Source organism: Barbus barbus (assembly GCF_936440315.1).
Source record: "Barbus barbus genome assembly, chromosome: 33".
NCBI lineage: Eukaryota > Metazoa > Chordata > Actinopteri > Cypriniformes > Cyprinidae > Barbus > Barbus barbus.
The window spans coordinates 14,815,529-14,837,038 of record NC_136761.1 but is presented as its reverse complement, the minus strand read 5'-3'; the positions used below and the strand labels follow the sequence as shown (position 1 = coordinate 14,837,038).

The window sequence follows — 21,510 nt, the reverse complement described above, 5'->3', positions numbered from 1 at the left end:
CGTTCAAGTCCTCCTGTTAATTTCCAGCTTAATGGTTCATTGTCAAAAGTTTCTGAAACTTGCGAAACAAGGCAGCATCACGTCTCTCTGTTGTTGTCTAAATTATGCATCAGACTTTGCATTGCTTTGCTTGTATATATATAGATTTTTTTTTTTTGCATTTATTTTTTTGCTAAATCTGTGTGAGCAAAACATTTTAAGAGTTTTGCTACATCTTTAAGTTCTATTGAAAAGTCCTTAAGCCTGTCATTCTCTATTTTTAATTTTCCATCTGTTCATTCTGTTTCTGTGCAACATCTCTTGCAGCTACAATGATCAATATAACAGTCCTCAGTAGGAGTAATGAAGTGTAAATTGAAATGGAATAAGGTTTTTTCAGTTTATTTCAAGACACTAACAAAGAGATGGTATCTATACCAATGTATTAAATATTTTGCTTGTGATGATCACATCACAAGTGTTGCAAAAACAGCCAACCTCACATGCAGAGGTCATCATGTGACCAGATAAACATCACATGACCAGGGTTTAGGCAGACGGGTCAACCACGTGCTGCCTTTTTAACCAGATTAGTGTGAGGAGAGTAAGTTTTATCCAGCCCAGGGTACATAGACAATAAATATCCTTGATTCATTGCACCTAAAGTTCTGCTAGAAACTGATGATAAACGCATGCTGGCAGGAGCTCAAACGCATGCTGGCAGGAGCACAGATGAGAAAAGAGATCAGGACTTCTGTAAACACTGCACTGTTCATGTGTACCAGGTGGCATTATTTATTGCTGCTCATCATTTTCTATGGACATGTTATCTTTTTGTTCAGCTATCTCATCCAATGCAGCACTGTACTCACAAAAGTGTGATTTGCTGCCTGCTTTGAACACAGTGCTGCGCTGCATATCCCCTAGTAAGTGCTTTGTGTATTAAAGAAATGTCACTGATAAAGAAATGTCAAAAGTTGAGAATGTGTAACTGTGTGCATGCATGTATCTGTGTGTCACATTTTGTTATTGCATATTAAATTGTAGTGTGCTTTTTGTGCTTTGTTTACTTATACAAAGAAATAACATTTTGCATCTGAAAATATCAATTAAAAGATATCTTAAATTAGTGGATTTTATATTAGATATCAAGTGGTGACCCAACACAGGACCTGAATTTGAAAAAAAAAAAAAAAAAAAAATATATATATATATATATATATATATATACAATCTTTTAAAACCACTACTCTCTCTCTCTCTCTCTCTCTCTCTCTCTCTCTATATATATATATATACAGAGAGTAGTGGTTTCATTGTCCAGTTTTAAAAGATTTATTATTTAATTTAATTAAATTAATTTTATTTTTCAATGAGAAACACTGTTTTGAATCATGTGCATGCACTGTATAATGCAAACATTTAAAAAAAAGTACAACTTGTGTGCAAAAACAAAATGACTTGAGTGCGTCTGCCATTGTTTGTCTGCCAAAAAAAAAAAAAAGGTTGAACATTTTCAAGCCTGAACTTGAACTATGATTTGATGTAACTTTTCTTGTTTCCTTTCTTGTTCAGCTCAAAAGGGTCTAACAGTGAGCAGAGACATGGACGCTTAAATCCCTCCAGTTTTGCGTGGAAATTGAGCTCAGAGCTAAATCACTCTTTAGAGGTAATCTTTCTCGAAATCCAGCACAGACGTACATATCCAGGAGGATAAACAAGTTTCAAATCAAATTCAGAATTGAGGCGATTGAGCCACCATCCTCAGCAGAAGACTTGGCTGTGTTATCACAACTGTGCTACATTGCTGAAGGCAGATAAAGTACAAGGGCTCACATCTCATCTCTATTTCTCTTGATAAAACCATTTTGTCCCTTTTGGAGTCAATGTTCAGCTGGACTAAAAGCAGATTAATGTGCAAACATACTTATGAGCATTCTGGAATAACTCCCATAGGGGTTCTCCCACCTTGAATGACTCACTTTCCAGTCTCCCCACCCACTAACATGAGTTCTCTGAGCATGCTGGGTAATATGCTAATCAGCCTAGATTGTAAGGCAGTCCCCTGGGCAGAGCATAAGGATTTCTCTAAACAGTTCTGCTCTCTTTTTTGAGCATGTGTGGTCTAGCTCTTTGAAATCTAATAAGATGAGAGGCGTAACAACAGGACCAAACAGTCATAAAGTAGTCATGCCTGAGGGAGCCCTCTTGCTTCGCGCTGCCCCTGAAGCGCTGTATCCTCTGACTGAGACCATCCCCAAAAACATCCATCCTAACCTGCATTTAACTAAATTCACTTGAAGGGTGTACTGCAGGTACTTTACCCAGGAACTAGGGACTTTGGGCCGGTGTTTCCATCACACGAACCAGGATCTAAATAAAGTTCCAGGTAAAAATTTACCCCTCAGAAAGTCCCTGCTCACGAGGTAGTACTTTTTCAAAGGTCTGGAACTTTCGGGGGTGGGACTTGGGCGCTGAACATGCTGATTGGTTGAGTTCACGCAGCATTGTATTTCAACAACCATTTATTCGCATAATTTTCAAAATGTTACTGTTTTTGTCATGAAATGTAGTTCTAAGTGTATTTCAGGTGAGAATATAGTTGTTTAAATCTCAAATCTGCAATTTATTTATAAAGACAGCGTCTATTTGAAAATGTGCTTCGCCGATTTCGGAGATGTGAGCTCCAGGCAATCACCGGGCACTCAGTGCTCATGTTTCCCGACGAGAGCAGTCTCACCTCAGCTAGTCCTTCTAACATTTGCCACTTGCTCTGATGTCTCTGTAGTGGTTAAACATGAGATATAATTAGTTTTGGGTAACTATAACGGGCAGTCTTTGGTCTCATGAATATATTATTTGTTCCAGGTCATATAATTTTGGCTGAGCACAAAGTTATGCTTCATAACTTTATACATTTATATATAAATATGTGTGTGTATATATATATATATATATATATATATATTAGTATAACTTTATTAAAATGAAAATGAAAAGAGGCAATGCTGTTTGATATTATATTTCATTTTATTGTAAATACAGTGAGGGAAACCGCAGTAGCCAAGGTGAGCTGACTGACATTATGAAGTATGCTGCTGTTCCATTTGCAGAATTACTGGAGTTGTGTCGTTCCGCCCCCGGGAGTTCACACTCCCGAGTCGAACTAGCGAAGTCCGAACTACCAAGGACGCAAATCCGAACTTTGTGTACTTGGGATTGAAAAACGGGCCTGGACTGGGAGGAGCAGTCATGCGCAGTCCTATGTCACCAGACTATGTGCCTAATCTTCACAGTACTTTAGACCACAATGGAAAGGCAGACAGCAACAGGTCTGGCGGAAAAATTTCTGTAATTTCGGTAGAAAACTGGCTAATGAGACCTTAAAATTATAGCTCACCCCAAATTAAAATTCTGTCATAATTTACTCACTCTCATGTCGTTCCAAACCTGTATAACTTCCTTTCTTTCATGGCACACAAAATATGATATTTTTAAGAATGAGCCATACTTTTTTCCATGCAATTACATTTAATACATTTTCTAAAAGCACAACATCACCATAAAATTACTCTTCTATTGTAAGTCTATTGTATATTATAAAATGCACTGTAAAAATTTTTTTTTCATAGGTAAAGGGGTGGTTGATTGTTTTTTTTCTAGGCTTGATTGTGTTTATGGTGTGCAGTCAAACGTGTTCATGCTTCGTTTTTTAAAAAACATTATTTTCTCACATAATTTACCTTTATGCCACACCTCTCTGTCCCTTCTCTGATAAATGCCCCGATTATTTCCTGGTTTTATGAAGCCCCTCCCTCAGAAATACGTGATTGGTTAGCTGGTAAAGTGTGTTGTGCTTTGCTAAACCGGCCTCTACTGCAAGTCTACTGATTCATATATGAATAGATTTATATGTACATGCCTAGTTTTCTCTTCCTCTTCTCTAAAGCAGCACAGAATGGCCTCGCCCTCTTTGCTGTGTGTTCCCGGGGGAGGGGTTTATCTGGGTCCCCCAGGAAGTAACTCGTTGTAGTCCCTTACCAGCTATTTTTGTAGGCATTAAACTGCCAGAAATTTAAAAGACGATATCTCCGTTTACATTGAACTTTCAGCATTGTAACTTTGCAGATATTGTTTATGCCCAAACAGCAACATTACACACTAACTAATGTTAAAAAAGTGAAATCGCAATCAACCACCCTGTACTGTTCTCTTTATACGTTTTGCATTCCTAGCGTGTAATATAAATAAACAGCAAGCCAAACTCTGTTCAAGAGCCAGGATATGAGCACCTTGCTCCTTTAATAGTCCAATGTGTGATTTACACAATCAGACTCTGCGGCCATTGAACTGAGTAAAACTGTAAATGAAATGAAAGAAATATAGAAAATTAATTATCAAAAGTGTAACAAACTTATCAGTTTAATAAGTAAAATGTATACAGATACATCGCTAACTCAGAAGCAAGTTATGAGCATTCTCAATGCAGGGCAATAGTGCAATTTGTGATCGGCAATCACAAACATCTTTGATTATATCACATCACCTTTAAACTGAACTCTTCTGCAATATAAACTGGACAGATTAATGATTTAAATGAACTTACAGCCAATGCTTTCGTCAGGGTTTAGAAGGAGGAGGCTTAATTTAAATGTGTCACAAACATGTCAAGGCTTGCTGCGTCACGAGTTTGCTGCTTTCTGTTAGCTAATGTGCGTGACTCGCGGAAACCCGTCAAAATAAGAGTCCTCACAAGAACTTATACAATAACGGCAGGCAAAAATAAACTTATACAGAATTTAAAGTATCACAAAAATATAATATTGGTAAATGCAAATGTCTATCATAAATTGTACAGAGCCTCTAACAGAGGCAGAACACACCCCTTTAAATAGTAATAAAACAAAGATTACATTTCATGCTTTATTCCATATTACTTGAAGTTTCTTTGCAATTGTGAAATTTAAAAGCAATTTCTGAATGCAAATTTTAGAGTAGCTTTGTGCGACAACTGTTGATAATGTTTCTAATATTGATAGTGTTAAAGCGACGGTGTTTTAGTGATATGTTAAAAATTTGTAAAAAATCTAAGATTACAAGATAGAAGTCATAATATTTAGAGAATAATGTTGACATATTTAAAATATTTCAAGTCAAAATTACGAGAATAAAATATTTTGAGAATAAAGTCAAAATTACGAAATTACAATTCGTAGCAATTACAAGATTAACGTTAAAGTTATATGTGTGTATTTTTCGCTATAAAACTGACAAAATTTGAAAGCTGAGACTTTCAATTTCTCTAGGTGTTCCCAATCTGGGTCATTTGCATGCACAATATAGGCTATACTCTCAAAATATTATGGGCCAGTTTTACTAAATAGGGCAAATTAGCATGAGAGCGCAATTCCAAAACAGCACAGATGGGAGGGGAAATTTCTGCGGGTGATTTACTAACACTGTGCAAAGTAAAGAACACAGATGCAACATTTAATTTACATATCGACCAACGCAATATACCAAGCGCCGTGCAAATTAGCGTAGTCGCAAATAAAGAATAAAGAAATAAACAAGCCACAGTACATTGAAAAGAACCGGAGGCCAAAAAAATGAAGGTTTGCTAGAGGTTTTGATAGACATGGTATTGCGTGACGTTGATGGTTCAAAGTCGTCTTTTATTTCCTGAAGCAAATTATTATTATAATTTTTTTTTTTCAAATTAAAAATAACATGGCTTGGCAAACGATATGTTCGGATAATTTCTTCTTCTGGCATTCAAAATAAATTAATCAGAATCAGAGTGCGAAGCACAGTACTTGTGTGGAAAAAATCATGCGCTCTCTGTTCTCTGTGGTGCCTTCTCTTGGCAGCAATAATTGCAGTCATTTCAAGCGCAAAAGCATTTAAGACATGTTTTTTGGGGGCATAATGGCGCAAATGCCAATTTGACGAGTGCAAACATTATTATAACACGTTGCGTGATTCATTTGAATACTCTCCTCGCATAACTTTTGCATTTGAAAGGGAAATGCAAAAATAACTGCATCCATGCCTTTTCAGCACTAATTCGTCACTGCGCGTCTTTAGTAAAACCTGACAGTACAATTTTAACGCCAAAAGACGGTTTGTGCTGGCACAAGCTCTTAGTAAAACTGGCCCTATAACTTTAATTGCTACTATTTAAGTATCGTAATTTTGATTGTATTCTCGAAACATTTCGACTTTATTCTCGTAATTTTGCTAAAGAAACTATCAGTGAAATGTTCTTAAAAGAATACTTTTTTTCCCTTCGTTTGAAGAACATTTTACTAATCAAAATAACCTTTTTTTGCACTACAAAGAACCTTTTGTGGAATGGAAAGGTTCCATAGATGGCTCTTCATGAAACCACAGATGCCGATAAATAACCTTTGTTTTTAAGAGTGGCACTGTGACAGCCAAGAATCACTGATCATTGATTCAATCAGTTCTTGAGAACAAAATCAGTCAAGGATTTTTAAAAACATCTGTATTTCATGGTAACCCTTGGGCAATTAATAGTGCATTGTAAAGTTATTTATTTTACTCATAGTCTGAGTGAGTGTCATAAAAAAATCATGATCGGCAAGGAAGCATCCCCAGCTTCTTGTTTAGTATGTCATGACGTTGTTGCTTAGAATTTTTCACAGAGTAATCTGGACTCATTAAATGCGACGCACACATGCAACCCTAGCAGCCAGCAGAGGTGATATTAGAGCAGAGAGCCTGGGCGCAGCTTCTGTTACGTTATGCAACAGATACACTGCTTTCTAGAGCTGTAAATGTGTTTTGGGACAGATGCTACGATGTGAAACTGGCACCTGCATCCATTAAAAATGCTGCACTCAGGAAGGTAGCTGAGGCTGTCATACTGAGACTCTTCGTATCCCACAACACACACATAAACACAGTGAGAAACACACACACAAACACACAAAGGAAGTCAAAAAGAACACAACCTCATTGGCCAGAGTTTAAAAACCAGTCCCCCTTCACAAAGACTGCTCTTTTGTCTGTGTGCAGATATGCTCCAGAGCTCACACCTAGAGCAATGTGGGCACAAACACACACACACTTCATCAGCAGGATCAGACAGCCAGCCCACCAATCTGGGAACAAGCCTGAGAACAAGCTGAAAATATCCTCACAATTTCCCTATGTGAGTTCAAATCGCTTTTCCAAGCTTGGCTTTGTTCTTTAATCTACTCAACTTCAAAACGTTGGTTGTACAATCTAATTAATTTCTCCCAAGCCCAAAGCGAGATCCAGTATGTAGTGAATACACCCTGTCAAACAAATATCTGCCCTATCAAGCACAAATCAAGTCACCCATTCATATTTTCTATATTCAACAGATACGAGTTGATTAGATATGGGTTGTTGCCCTAAGTGAGTTTACATAGGCCTTGCACACAATAATAGATTTGACAATTTAAAAGAACAACAGATTTATGCCTGATTTTTCAGCCCAGAGCCAAAAAAAAAAAAAAAAATAACAACAGATATTATTGTACATACAATTATTTTTTGACAACAAATAAAATAAACTGCCATATTAAAATGATTTCTGAAGGATCATGTGGCACTGAAGACTGGAGTAATGGCATCTATATATATATATATATATATATATATATATATATATAAGGGATGTAACAGTATTATCAATATCGTTGTATCGCGATAGCAAAACTGTCTTGATATCATCATGGTCACATGACGATATGAAACGATAGGTCTTCTGGGCAAAAAAAGTGTAGTTTTTAAAATATATTTAAACTTCTTACTCTAACATAAAATGTCTTTAAAGTTGTGTTTTGGGCCATTACGCTTTGGCACAGTATTTGCTAAATTAACTAAAACTGAAATCACAACGTGGCTTATCCCTTCATCAAGTCTTATTTCACTGCACACTTCAAAGCGAAGCGCGCACTTCCTCTTAAGTTTACGACTTGAGTTTTCTTAGTTAAGAACATGGGTTGGAGTTCTTAATTTTGAACTCTCAAAATGCATCAGATAGACTAGTTTAAAAGGTTACTCCACCCCAAAATGAAAATTGTGTCATTAATCACTTACCCCCATGTCGTCCTAAACCCATAAAAGCTTTGTATGTCTTCAATTTAAGATATTTTGGATGAAAACTGGGAGGCTTGTGACTGTCTTATTGACTGCCAAGTAAATAACACTGTCAAGGCCCAGAAAAGTATTAAAGAAATCGTCAAATTAGTCCATCTGCCATCAGTGGTTCAATCTGAATTTTATGAAGCGACGAGAATACTTTTTGTACGCAAAGAAAACAAAAATAACGACTTTATTCAACAAATCGTCTCCTTCACGTCACCGTAGCACCATTTTGGAGAATATCTGCTGGACGCAAACTGTGTATGCTGTTCTGTGTCGTCAACACCACACGGATACGTCTTCTATGTTTATTTACGCTTTGATTTGAATGAAAACAGCATATGCATATACATATATTTATTATATATATTTTTTGCGATTAATATAAATATAATTTATATATATATATATATATATATAAATATAATGTTTTTTTTTTTTTGAGGAAGATTTGTCATGTAATAATCAAGTTCTTAATTTATAAATAAATCAACAAACCCCCATAATTTGACTCCCTTAATTCATTTTAGCGTTGAAGGCTAACCAACATTATTAATTAACTAATAGTGATGAGCTATTAAACTGGGTTCCATAACTCCAATCCAAACTTGCCAGATATAGCACAAAGTTGCCCTAAACCCAAAAGTTCTTGCTGGCTGATTGATACAGAGAGCAAGTCAGAAAGGCCTTTTGTGTGCCAGGTCTATGAGATAGCTCTATGTCCGCTGACCAGTGAACTGTGTTATTCACTGGTCACGGAGGATTGCACTGACCTGTCCAATCTGTGAGCAGTGTCAAGATTCATTAGTGCAACAGTAGGACTCACTCAGGTCTGTGATGAACATATCTATGGACAGGGGAATCCACAGACACCAGGAATAAAGTTTGCTCGCACATCCATCTCAGCGGCATTATGTGAAAATAATGCTGGGTTCTTATTTGAATGTGTATCTCGGGGTGATGCTATTCACGTCGAGGCTGCAAAGGCCAGGCAGTTGTTTGAGGAGATTAATTATTGAAAGCAATTAGAGTGTTTGTATTGCCCCTCTTCATTTTTTGTATTGTGTGAGTGCAGTACCTTTCAGTGCAGTAAACGACTGCAAATCTCAGACTACTATTATGCACACACAATAACAATTCCATGAGTTGTGATGAAGGCGGAAAATTAGAAAAGCATGAAGACAATAATGGTGATGATGATGATGAAGATGCAGCTGTGGCTGACAATGTAGCTGATGATGAAGGGGATAGTAATGATCGAAATGAAAAATGTGGCTGATTTCAAAGTAAAAGAAATGATTAAGGCTTCATATAATGATCAATACTGGCAAGGCTGTTAAAGAGATTCACCCAGAAATAAAAAATCCTGTCATCATTCACGCACCCTCATGGTGGAACACAAAGAAAATATTTTAAAGGACAACACATTTGACTTTCCTTGTATGGACAAACAAAGGCACTAAAAATCTTCCTTCACAGAAGAAAGTAAGTCATCAGGTTTGGATGGGCATGAGGGTGAATTTACGAGTTTTAAAGTAATATTTCATCCAAAAATGAAAATTTGCTCAAAATGTACCTCTCAGTCCAATCTCACCATCAGGGCATTCAAGATGTAGATGAGTTTGTTTCTTCATCAGAACAGATTTGGATACATTTAGCATTACGTTAACAATGGATCATCTGCAGTGAATGGGTGCCGTCAGAATGAGAGTACAAACAACTGATAAAAACATCACAATAATCCACAAATAATCCACACTACTCCAGTCCATCAATTAATGTCTTGTCAAGCGATTGTGTGGATTATTGTGATGTTTTTATAAACTGCGATACACATTCTGAATGCACCCATTCACTGCAGAGGATCCATTGGTGAGCAAATTATATCAGTGCACACATCACATCAGTGCACACCGCAGCATCCTCCACCTGCTGCTGAAAAATTTACAATAATTGGGTGAAACTCTAAAAGTGGAGAGTTGGAGAAACGAGTCAGGGTGAGGTCTTGCTACTGAAAGAGGAAGGATAACGTGGATAACACCGTTATAGCAAGATCCATTGCCGAAAATGAGCTTAGAGTACATTTTCGCTTTTACTCTATGTAAATTAATATATTTCCATTGAGTGCTCTTTTCCCAATCTTTCTAGCTAGGTCTCTTACAGATTTCTTTTGAGTGCCATTTGCTCAGGAGGCATATTTAGTGGCCTATCCAGTTCTTTTTAATGTGTGTTTGTCAGATCTGAAGCTTTACTTTTGTGTCTATATGTGTGAGAATGCATGTTTAACTGTCTCTGTGTGTGGGAGAAGCAATTGTTTGTTGTTCCTCTCACTTTCTGCACTGTATGAGTTCCATGTAGAGCCTTTGCCTTCAATAAATCCTTTGCTGCTGAGCGCTATGGAAAAAGTTCCAGTATTGCACCTACACTCATTTGATGTAGAATTCGATGTTCATCAGATTCACTTGATCAGAAAAGCATGGAAACTCATACAGTAGCTGACCCTCACTAAGTTCTCATACATTAACTATGAGCCTCATCAGTCATACCCTGAGCAGGTGGTACGATGCATTTCCACCCACTATTCTGTACTTTAATTTTTTTCTGTATATGTTTTTTTTTTTTTTATCTGAACTTTCGCTTACGAAAGCAGATTCTATATTAATGCTTGGCTGTGAATTCAAGGAATATCTTTCGTTGCAAAAGATAAACTAACAGGCAATAGCAAAACAGGAGAGCTTGAGAATGTGACTAAACTTGGCTTCAGATCTCATAAAAATAACAAAGCACCAACTACAATACTGTCTCTTGAGGTCTTGTTGTCTAATCTTGCTGTAATAAACATAATACAATAGAAATGCTGGAAATAACACCTACAGCATATCAAACAGAAACTGGGAAGAAGACAAGTAATATTGATCGATGGCCACACACACACGGGCATTTTCGAGAATAAATCTGTAAAATGGCAGCCCTTGTGAACATGGAAAGTCTTATAGTGATGCACACATCTTTTATAAACTATTCAGACACATGGACATCACATTCCTGTTTGTGTGTGTGTGTGTTTCTTTAATAGTTTTTGTTATCTATGGCCAACTTAATCACAAATTATAATTAGATAATATCCTTCTACTTCAATCTGAGTTCTAAATCAGTCTGAACAACAATCTGCATCTTCAATGATTCTACATTAACCAATTAATAAAAAGTTTCTTGAAATACCTTAATGCAGAAATACAATGATCTGGATGTTGCTGACTGCAATGGCCATTAGAAACTATAAAAATGATCGTATATCGATTTATTGGTAGAAATATAGCACGGTTATATGGAACAGCCTGCAACCTGGTTAAAGCGTTGGAGCTGTTCACATAGGAGGCGTTCTTCAGGATTCTCTATTTTCTAACAGCCACTTCATACACACACATGTTAAAAAGCCGCCTTTGTTGTAATTTGACAGCGGGGGTGCGATTCAACGATCAGTTAAACTACTTAAAACGCGTCTTTTCCATTGCCTTGCGCTCCTTCGATCTGTTTTTTTTTATGCAAGAATACGTCCTACGTGAACGGCGCCGTATAATTGCACTACAGACACCAATTTGTCGCCCGTCTCCAGCCAACCACGTCAATTCCCCGCGATCGCCATACACACACCCGCCAGATTGAATCTGGACGAGGAAAACAAGAGTACCTATAATCCCCCCGCGCGCGCACGGTGTCACTCAAGGATTTGCGTGCCAAGAAAAACAACTTGCTAAGTACCCTGCGGCTAAATTAAACGGCCATGAGCTTTGCTCAGGGTCCCGTACGTTTGCTTAACATTTACTTTGTTCATTCGAGGAATATCGCAGCACCGTTTGAGGCAACATTAATTTACATCGGATCGACCGACGACTGAACTTGTCCCCGGTACGGCGGATGGGAAAAGCTCGTCTAACTTCATCACCCTCCATCAAGCACGGTTACTGGGCTTCAGTCAGTTGTGCAAGCTACGCTGAATATCACTGCACAAAATGCTAAATTATTCACACTCTACAGCGAAAGTGCTGTCCACCTTGCCTCTCCATTTAGGCTAATCCATATGAAAAACGGCACACCAGTAGGCTACAAAAGCCAGCACAAACAATATAGTGAACGCGTTTAAATCACACTGAAATTCATCCGGTTTGATCTTAAATCACACGAGGATATGTAGTACATCATAGAGAAGAAAAACATACCTGTTTGTCCAACTAAAACTCATCCAGACAGGTATTTCCGAGTGAGGTTTTTAAAATACGAGAATTACTTTTGGAACAACACTGTTAACTGGTGCGAAGTAAATCCAATCCCGTTTTGGTTAAACTGTACAGCGTCCTCAGAGTTTGTGCATTCCCTCCAACAACTGTCGGTTGACGTGAAATCCTCGTTTCAGCACCCGTGGAGTGGACAGCTCCGCGAAAAGCGGCTTCACCTCGCGCTCCTCTGGTCTCTAGAGCCACACCAGCGCGAGCCTTTCACCTACTGGCTGCAACCCCGACCGGATTTGCATACAATAATACAATCAGCCAATCAAAAGCTCCGGCGCAAACCCCGGCGAGTGGAAACAGCCAGCCGACTTGTCTGAGCTCATCCGTTTAAATGAATTGTCCTTGACAAAGATGAACAGAGTTTGTGTGCAGACTGTCCTGTCCTCTTCCCTCCACGCGGTGCAGTGTTAGCGTGCAGGTTTATTTAGATTGTGGTCTGTAAATGAGAATCTTTACATATATGATCCATTTAAAGCATTGATTTGCGACCATGTAAAAAAAGGTAGGTTTTCGGTTTGAAAGGTATTATGGTATGGCGTTTTGGGCATGCATGTCAGTGTTAATGTGCTAATCTTGAGCTGTTAAAATTGGTATGTTACTGTAAAATTCAGTAACAATAACATATGGTACAATGAAAAAGCAACATACCTGACAATAAAATAATGCTATAAACAAACTAAATAACATAGAATAAAGCAAAAATAGTCCAATGTGTGATAACAAATGACGTTTTGCTCAGAATTCTGGAGACATATACGACTGAGGTGATAAATATACATACAATTAAATATACATTTCCGTAAAAAACAATATACATATTATATATTAATTCATTTATTTAAAATATCATTTTAAATGAAATCAGCATTGGAGCTGCTTCAGGACCAGGATTGCGAACCACTGATTTGCAGTGTTGCTCAGCACCATTTTCAATCAGAATTCCACCCATGTTCTGGAGGCACATCTTCACATCTGCTCCAGAACCCTCATATCAGTCTCAAGTATCTCTCTGATTTCCACACTCGTCAGTTCATCATGGTGCCAAAATTATGTGGCTCAGAGGGGCTTTGTCACGTGAAGACGACACAGAAAACTCTGTCACTTAAGAAACATTTTAGTTCACTGAGCACATTGGTTTAGGGTCAAGTAAACATTTGGATTTATACAAGGCTTTAAAGGGATAGTTTACACAAAAATTGAAATTTTGTCATTAATTACTTACCCTCATGTCGTTCATCTTCAGAACACAAATGAAGATATGTTTGATTAAATCCGAGCGCTTTCTGACCCTGAGACTGCAACGGAACTACCACGTTCAAGGCCCAGAAAGGTAGTAAGGACATCATTAAAATAGTCCAAGTGACATCAGTGGTTGTGGTTCAACCTATGAGAATACTTTTTGTGCGCAAAGAAAACAAAAATATCCCTCATGTTGTGTCCTGGTGATGACCGGAGAAGATTTTCTTTTTCCTGAAATCGCATGGAGTAAAACTTATGGACTTTGTTCACACAGTGTATAAGTAGTTCCTAAAAAATGTAGATAATTTGATACTTTGTTTAGGATTTTTTTTCTCACTATGTAACACTTGTAATGCTCAATGTCAAAAATGACCGCCCTGCCAAAAAATTGCTTGTAAATCTCTCACTATGCTATATTATGACCATATATTGGATTCAGACTTTCTTTTTTTTAATAATTTTTTATTTTTTATTGTTTATGTCTTTTCAGAACTGAATGAAACCTCTGCTAATTGGAAAGATTTGGTGATAATGAGAGAATAATGAGAGATTTACAAGCAATTATTAAAAGGCCAGTTATTTTTGACCTGAGAACACATAATTAAGTAAAGTTTTTCAACGCACTATATAAACATTAAATATTTTGCATTTAAACATAACAATACTAGCAATCTTCTCTTTTTCTAAATTGCCATACTATCTCTGTAGTGCTATTAGACACAAAGCCACAAAAGCCTCAGTCGTCCCAGCTATTACACTGCAGTGCACCATTCAGACTTCACAAAGTATCCTGTTTGGTGCAGCCAGTTGACATGGAAAAAGTTATGATGCTTGTGACTGCACACTGGAGTAAATATCAGCCAGACAATGCATCCGGTTGGGTTCCAAAAGGAACTATAACTCACTGTAATGACACACCAGAGAAAGCGAGACAGTCAAAGAAACCTTACACAGACAATGAGACTGGAATTCTGAGGGCAACTAGTCTGAAGGGTAGAGAGCCAAATATCTCAGCCGACTATTGGAAGAGAACCAAAAACAGCTTGCTGAGTGAGACAGCATCTCCATATAATTGTTTTCACTACAGACCCACTTAGCTGTCTAAAAACACCTACAGTAAAAATGACGGTGAGAGAGCTACAAAGACAAAGCCCATATGGCTCAAGCTGATAGGCCGTGGAAATAGTACTCACGCAATAAAGCTGATAAAAGCTCTCACAAAATCAGAGTGATGCAGACGAAGGAGGTGCAGTGGCTGGATTTAACCACCCACACTACGTGGGAAGTTAATTGCACAGGCTCAGTCAGCAGCAGGACACCACTGAGTTTTACACACATACATGCACGGTGATTATTTGGTAACTTGTAATTTGTATCAGAAATGCTACTGGTATGTTGTTATGCAATACAATACCGGGAAGGGAAAGGAAGAAAAATTATTTGAAAGTGTCTACCTTAGGATCCAAAATACAAATACTGTACATGTTCTACAGTCAAAATACACAAATAAAATAAGAAAACATAAAAAGTCAAAACTGGATTCATTTTGGTTTGGTATCATGGTATCATGTTTTTTTTTTTTTTTCTCTCTCTCTCTCTCTCTCTCTCTCTCTCTCTCTCTCTTTTTTTAATTGAACCAAACATTTATAAAAAAATAAAAAAAACTATCCTGAATCTAAAAGTGAACTATAACTAACTAACTTTTAGAAAAACTAACTAACTAGAAATTTTAATTATCTGGCAACTTTTGCTAAATATTTAGCTATGATACTTGCAGGTGTATCATACATGCATTCAGGTGTGTCCAAACTTATGACTGATAGAGAATGTGGAAATGCAAATATATCAACACTTTTACAAATATAAAACTTTTAGATTTTAGTAAATATAAAATATAAAACTGACAGTCACAAATAATAAAAAAGTGATTAAGTGAATCAAGAACTTATTATTATTAATAAAAAAATCCACCACGCACAGCCAAAATTCCATAGGTAATGGGTACATTTTCATTCCTTTTATGAACTCATGCATAAATATTATATTTATATAAAAAAAAGCCTTCAGAGATTAAACTTTCATACTATAAGCATTAGGGATGCACTATAAGGAAAATTCTGGGCAGAAACCCAAACTGAAAATGCTTTTTAATAATTATTTAAACATAATATTAAACACCAGTGATTCCTAGCCAGAGATGTTTGTTATTTTGTAGTATTAATTTTTTAATATTAAAAATACAATTTATTTTACAATAATCTTTAATACTAGGATGCTTTGAATATTACAATATTCATTCATTCATTCTTATTATTGTCAATTTGATCTCCTTTCATCTATAAATCTCCAGTGTTTCATTCAATTTTAAACCTGTTCTGTTCTCAGCAGTGTGTATCTATGAAGCAAAGCTTTTAATTACATCAGCCTGTGACTTTACAGGCTTGCTACTGTGCCCTCTCACCCAACCTGAGAAACATAACAGGTTTAACAACAAGTGTCACCTCTGGCCTAACCCCTAAGGGACAGTAAGTCACCAAAGCAAAATAATTATCAAAAGACAGAACTGCAGTCAACAGCTGCAATTATGCAGGCGTAACCTGGGAGATAGGACAAGTAACCGCAGCGCCGGAAGAAATCTCAGGTTCAAGGTTCAGGACACACAATGTTCGGCTGACTCCATTTTATTTACATTTACACATTTAGAAAGCACTGAGATATGACTTTCTTGACAGAGGGTAAAATATCTCTATATAGTAAGTAAAATGTAACCATTCTAAAATAATATAAATACACTGCAAATAATTTATAAAGTTTCACTAAATAAATAACTTAAAAAAAAAAAACAGAAAAGTTTTAGATGTTTTCATTGGCTGTATTCACTTTAAAAAAAGATTAGTACCAAAAAAAAAAAAAGGTTCCAAAAGGGTTACAAACAAATATTTATTGTAAGCTCTGTAAGATCTAATTTCCCATTTTTTAACGTCAAATAGCTATAAAAATGAAGTATACAAACTTCTGTAGTGAAACACTATATTTATCTCCGTCCACATGCTCCACAGATCATTTATTTAATTTATGATTTAATGCATGGTCTACAAACTGGCAAATGTCTCCTCTTAAATATTAATTTTCCTGGACAATGAAAGTGTCATCTCTCTGACAACATCATAAAACATCAGAAAACTTAATCTTCATCAGCAGAAATCCTCAGATCTGTTTACGTCTTGTTCCATGTCTTTACATCCCACCCCACACCCACACGTCGTCCTCTTCTCTCATTTCTTGTTCCACTGCCTTTGTTGTTTCTTTATTGCGTGGTTGTACACATCCAAGCCTCTTTGCTCCATCACTTCACTTATGTAGCTCTAATTTTTTAATTCACTGTTCCGTGTGAGCAAAAAAACCCCAAATATAGCAAAATACTGAATAAAAATACAGACTTTAAAAGTCATCAGCTTCTACACCAGGTCTGGGGTTTCAATAGTTTGGATGCCCAAATATGATGATTTCCCTGCAAGGGACCCATTTTCCTATAAAATCAATTATCAACTATGAAATCAGTATGCAAATAAACAAATAAATAAATACTCCTGTCTTCAGTGTCACATGGTCCTTTAGAAATAATTCTAATACGCTGATTTTCTGCTCAATAAATATTTCTTATTATCAATATAAAAACAGTTGTTTAAAAAAGTCCCCACAAGGTCAAAATTTACTGGTATTATTATACTTGTGGGTATATTTGGTTCCCATAACAAGACCAGGACCACACACTTTCGTCTATCAACATCATCATCATCAGGGGTCGGTGATATGATCAAATTCTTATAGAGCCGATAGTCCAAAATCTCTACCGATGAACAAATTTCTACCAATTAATTGTGTCTATCGGTATAGTGCCCAGCCCTAATCATCATCGTCTTCATCTTTATCACCACTTTGTAGCCCCAGGAAAGGGTTCTATAGATTATATATTAAAAATCTGCCCATAATCCTGTTTAAGAGTGGCTGCTTAGAAGCTGACACACTTCAGAGAGAGAGAGAGAGAGAGAGACAGGTCTACAGCACTCTCAGGCTCTACCGCAGGCGTTTCAGCATTCTCAAGAAGGCCAGGCTTTAGCCATTAACTCCCATAAGATAGTTACATCCCCTTGGTCCTCAGAAGTTTACTCATTCTACCTATGATTCCCTAGTGCTGCAATATTCAGAGCATGTTCAGTAGGTTCTGCTCTGTGCATGCATCTCTAACTGCTGATAATAATGTACATCTAATAATGTACATCATTATACACACTGCATGTGCTGGGTTTAATATATACTGAAGTCTAATTTAGCCAACATATTTATATATTGCTAGCTTCTTGTGAGCAAGTGACCTGCATGAAATGAATTGTCCAACCGCTGCGAGCTGTAGTCTGCAGAACAGGTGCAGATGAACCACAGACTCTCACATGCCACATGCGGGTGCACTTGAGGAGCCATGCTGGGATCATTCAGAAGTCTGGAGTTGGAAATCACAGACAGTTTGTTTCATGTAGATTTAATAACTAGTTGCTTGGTTATTTTTGCCCTTCCCAAAAATACAAGTATGACTGAAAACCAAACACTTTTGAAAATTTCTGTTATACATAGCATTCACATTCAGAGTTTGTGTAATTTGTGTGGTCCTTTTGGTATTATGTACTACACAGCCTCATCAGTGGGTTTCATCTATTAATTCATCAAAACCAATCCAGAAATGGGGTTCTTTTAACTCTCATTATACTGGATTTCACTTTAAATTACCATCAATATGATTAATTATTAATATTATTATTAAATTATTTAATAATAATAATAATGACAACAACAACAACAACAACAACAACACACATAATAAAGATCAGTTTGAACTAATTTACATTGTTGTGGAGAACCTTAAAGAAATACATGTTATATAGATCTTAATTAGATAAATACTGTAGATCTTAAAAAGTAACTTAATATGTAAAATCATAATACATGGTTATTAAAATATTTAAACCATCCCAGTATTAAAGATTATTGTTAAATATTAAATGGTTACCAAACAAGTAAAGAAAGGAATGAATAATAAATAAACACAAATTTGATCAAAATAACAGTTTGAAAAATATAGCTTGTTATTTTTAACTAATTTGTATTGTTGTGGAGAAGTTAAAAGAAATAGATGTATTTCTTATTGTAAAAAATACCTAAAAGCACATAAATAAATTAATAAATTAATATTTTTCATTAATTAATTCATTCTTTCATTGAATTAATTAAATAGCAGTTTAGTTAATTTGTATTGATGGATAAGCTTAAATGATAAAATCTGAAAATGTCATACGTAATTACTGTAAACTAAAGCGTCTGCTAAATGACTAAAAGTAAAAAGTCTAAAGACCATCGACTCTACCGTGCGACTCCACTGGGCTAGGACACCGGCAAAGGATATAAGTATCGCTTTTTATTTTTATTTTATTATTTTATTATTTTCCCTTTTTATGTTTACTATTGGAATGTTGTTGTATGCAATTGTCAATTTGATTTAATTTCTGTATTTTCTTAAATGGGTGTGTATAGAGTATTTACAGAGTGTTAACTTTTAGTTTTAGTTACTTTTTCTTATTTGTAAGTCGCTTTGGATAAAAGCGTCTGCTAAATGACTAAAAGTAAAGTAAAGTAAAGTAAAGTAAAGTAAATTACAAAGATTATTGTTAAATAACTATTAAATAATACTAATAATACATATTAATAGTAAAACAATATATCTGGTTGAGAATCCCTAGTATACAAGGTAGTATGATGCTTTTGTTTAAGAAAGAAAGAAAGAAAGAAAAAGTAGTAGAAAATTGAGCATGACTCGTGTTAAACATGTTACGTATCACCTCTGATTGTAACCAAGCGCCTACGACTGCAGAAATAAAGAGTGTGAACTAATGAGCAGTTGATGCTGACAAAAGTCAACATGTGCAATAACAAATTCATGCTGATAGTAAGAAAATACTGTGGGTCATCTCTTTGTCCTTCTACTCCATCTCCCAGCCTTACGATGAAGTCCAACTCAAGCCTCTGTACTTACAGCACAAAACAAAAAGCCCCTTACATCAGTCACCTCCTGCTCGTGGTTATAAATGACCCTTAGTGTGACCACTGGGTTACAGGGCCAACCCTGCCACCATTCATTCTGACCTTAAATCAAACTTGACTCGCAGCATAAGTCCACTCACAGAACCACATGCTAAAAGCTGAAAAACAAAAACTAATGTTTACAACACGCACAAACCATTCTTTGCCTCTAGCCACCCCTCTAAAGCAACAAAGCACAGTCTGTTTACTCTTTTTTGACATTAATGATTAACTAGTCCCCCATCAACCCCTTTATTTTACACGTAGACAGTTGCTGAGCAACATCAAGTTTTGTACTTGTGGATCATATGACAAATGTACCAAATGTCACAGTTGAAAATGCTTTATACACACACACACACACACAGAGAGAGCGAGAGAGAGAGAGAGAGAGAGAGAGAGAGAGAGAGATGTCTTAAATATTTTTCTTGTTTGTGGAAAAAAAGAAAGTATACATGTACTTATTTACTTAATTAGTTTACAGATCTATTCTTGTTTTATGTATTATATAATAGTTTGTTCCTTATTCATGTAATGGACAATGCTTTGGCAATACTGTGCAAGTCATGCCAATAAAGCTCATTTGAATTGAACTGAATTGAATTGAATATAATTGAATTGAGAGAGCGAGAGAGAGATAATATATGTTATTATATTAATATATTTATTGCTTTGACTACGTTGTGACATGTCACAGAGTCATGCCAATAAAGCTCATCTGAAATGAATTGAGATATTTATAGAGCCAATATCATCACCAGCCATTACTCCAGTCTTCAGTGTCACATGATCGTTCAGATAAATAAATACATTTTTCATCTAAAATATTTGTTTAGAGACCTCTGATCAGCATCACATTGCTTATGCTAATGCGTTGGGTTTAAGACTAAATTCACTGAAGCCTATTCTGTAAATTCCATACAATGGTGCTTATGGAATATATTCATCAGCACTTCTGAGCACTGAGACATGGAAACCAGTGAACCATCTGCTCTGTTGTCACACAAAAATGCAAACTCATTCACACACACACACACACACACACACACACACACGCACGCACACACGGTTGCTTGGTGTTGTGCCAAACTCCATCAAACCCTACTTTACCGTTTTACAGATGTGCCTCTTTTCTCATGAGTTGCTAGGAAAAAGATGTGTTACTTCCTCCTACAATATCACTTTTTTACTGTAACTAGAAGTTAAATTGTCTTCACACTTTATTTAAAAAAATGTAGATAGACCATATTCGCACTATAATCTTCACATGACATGTCTGGCATTTTATAATGATAGCCAGCAGTTTTCTGTTATTAATCCATCTGTTTATAAATTCTTATATCTTCGGTTTAAAAAGCATCACTATGTCTTGTTACTTGCAATATTCGAAGGGGTGGTTGATTGGGATTTCCCCTTTTAACGTTAGTTAGTGTTTAATGTTGCTGTTTGAGCATAAACAATATCTGCAAAGTTACGATGCTGAAAGTTCAATGCAAACAGATATAATCTTTTAAAATTCTGCTCATTTAATACCTACAAAAACGGCTTGTAGGGACTACAACGAGCTACTTCCCGGGTTCGTGACATCACAGCAGCAAAGGGGGGAGGCCATGTTGTGCTGCTTTAGAGAAAAGGAAGAGAAAACTAGGGGTGCACGTAAAAATCTATTATGAATTGCAATTCTGTCTTCTAACGATTCTAATGGATTCACAAGTTTCAAAATCAATGTTCT

General features: G+C 36.2%; 1 protein-coding gene across 3 annotated transcripts in view; it reads right to left on the bottom strand.

Annotated features, from left to right (window-relative positions):
* LOC306853166 (follistatin-related protein 5-like) overlaps positions 1-12,602 on the bottom strand; it is a 141,814-nt gene extending 129,212 nt beyond the window's left edge. Inside the window, exon 1 of one of the 3 annotated variants that reach the window (XM_079390372.1) lies at positions 12,339-12,602. In XM_079390372.1, coding sequence (XP_079246498.1) covers positions 12,339-12,361 — 23 coding nt within the window. In that variant the 5' untranslated portion in view covers positions 12,362-12,602. The remainder of the gene's footprint in view (positions 1-12,338) is intronic. The other 2 variants (XM_079390371.1, XM_079390373.1) reach the window with 2 other exon arrangements.
* Between the last annotated feature and the right edge of the window lie 8,908 nt (positions 12,603-21,510).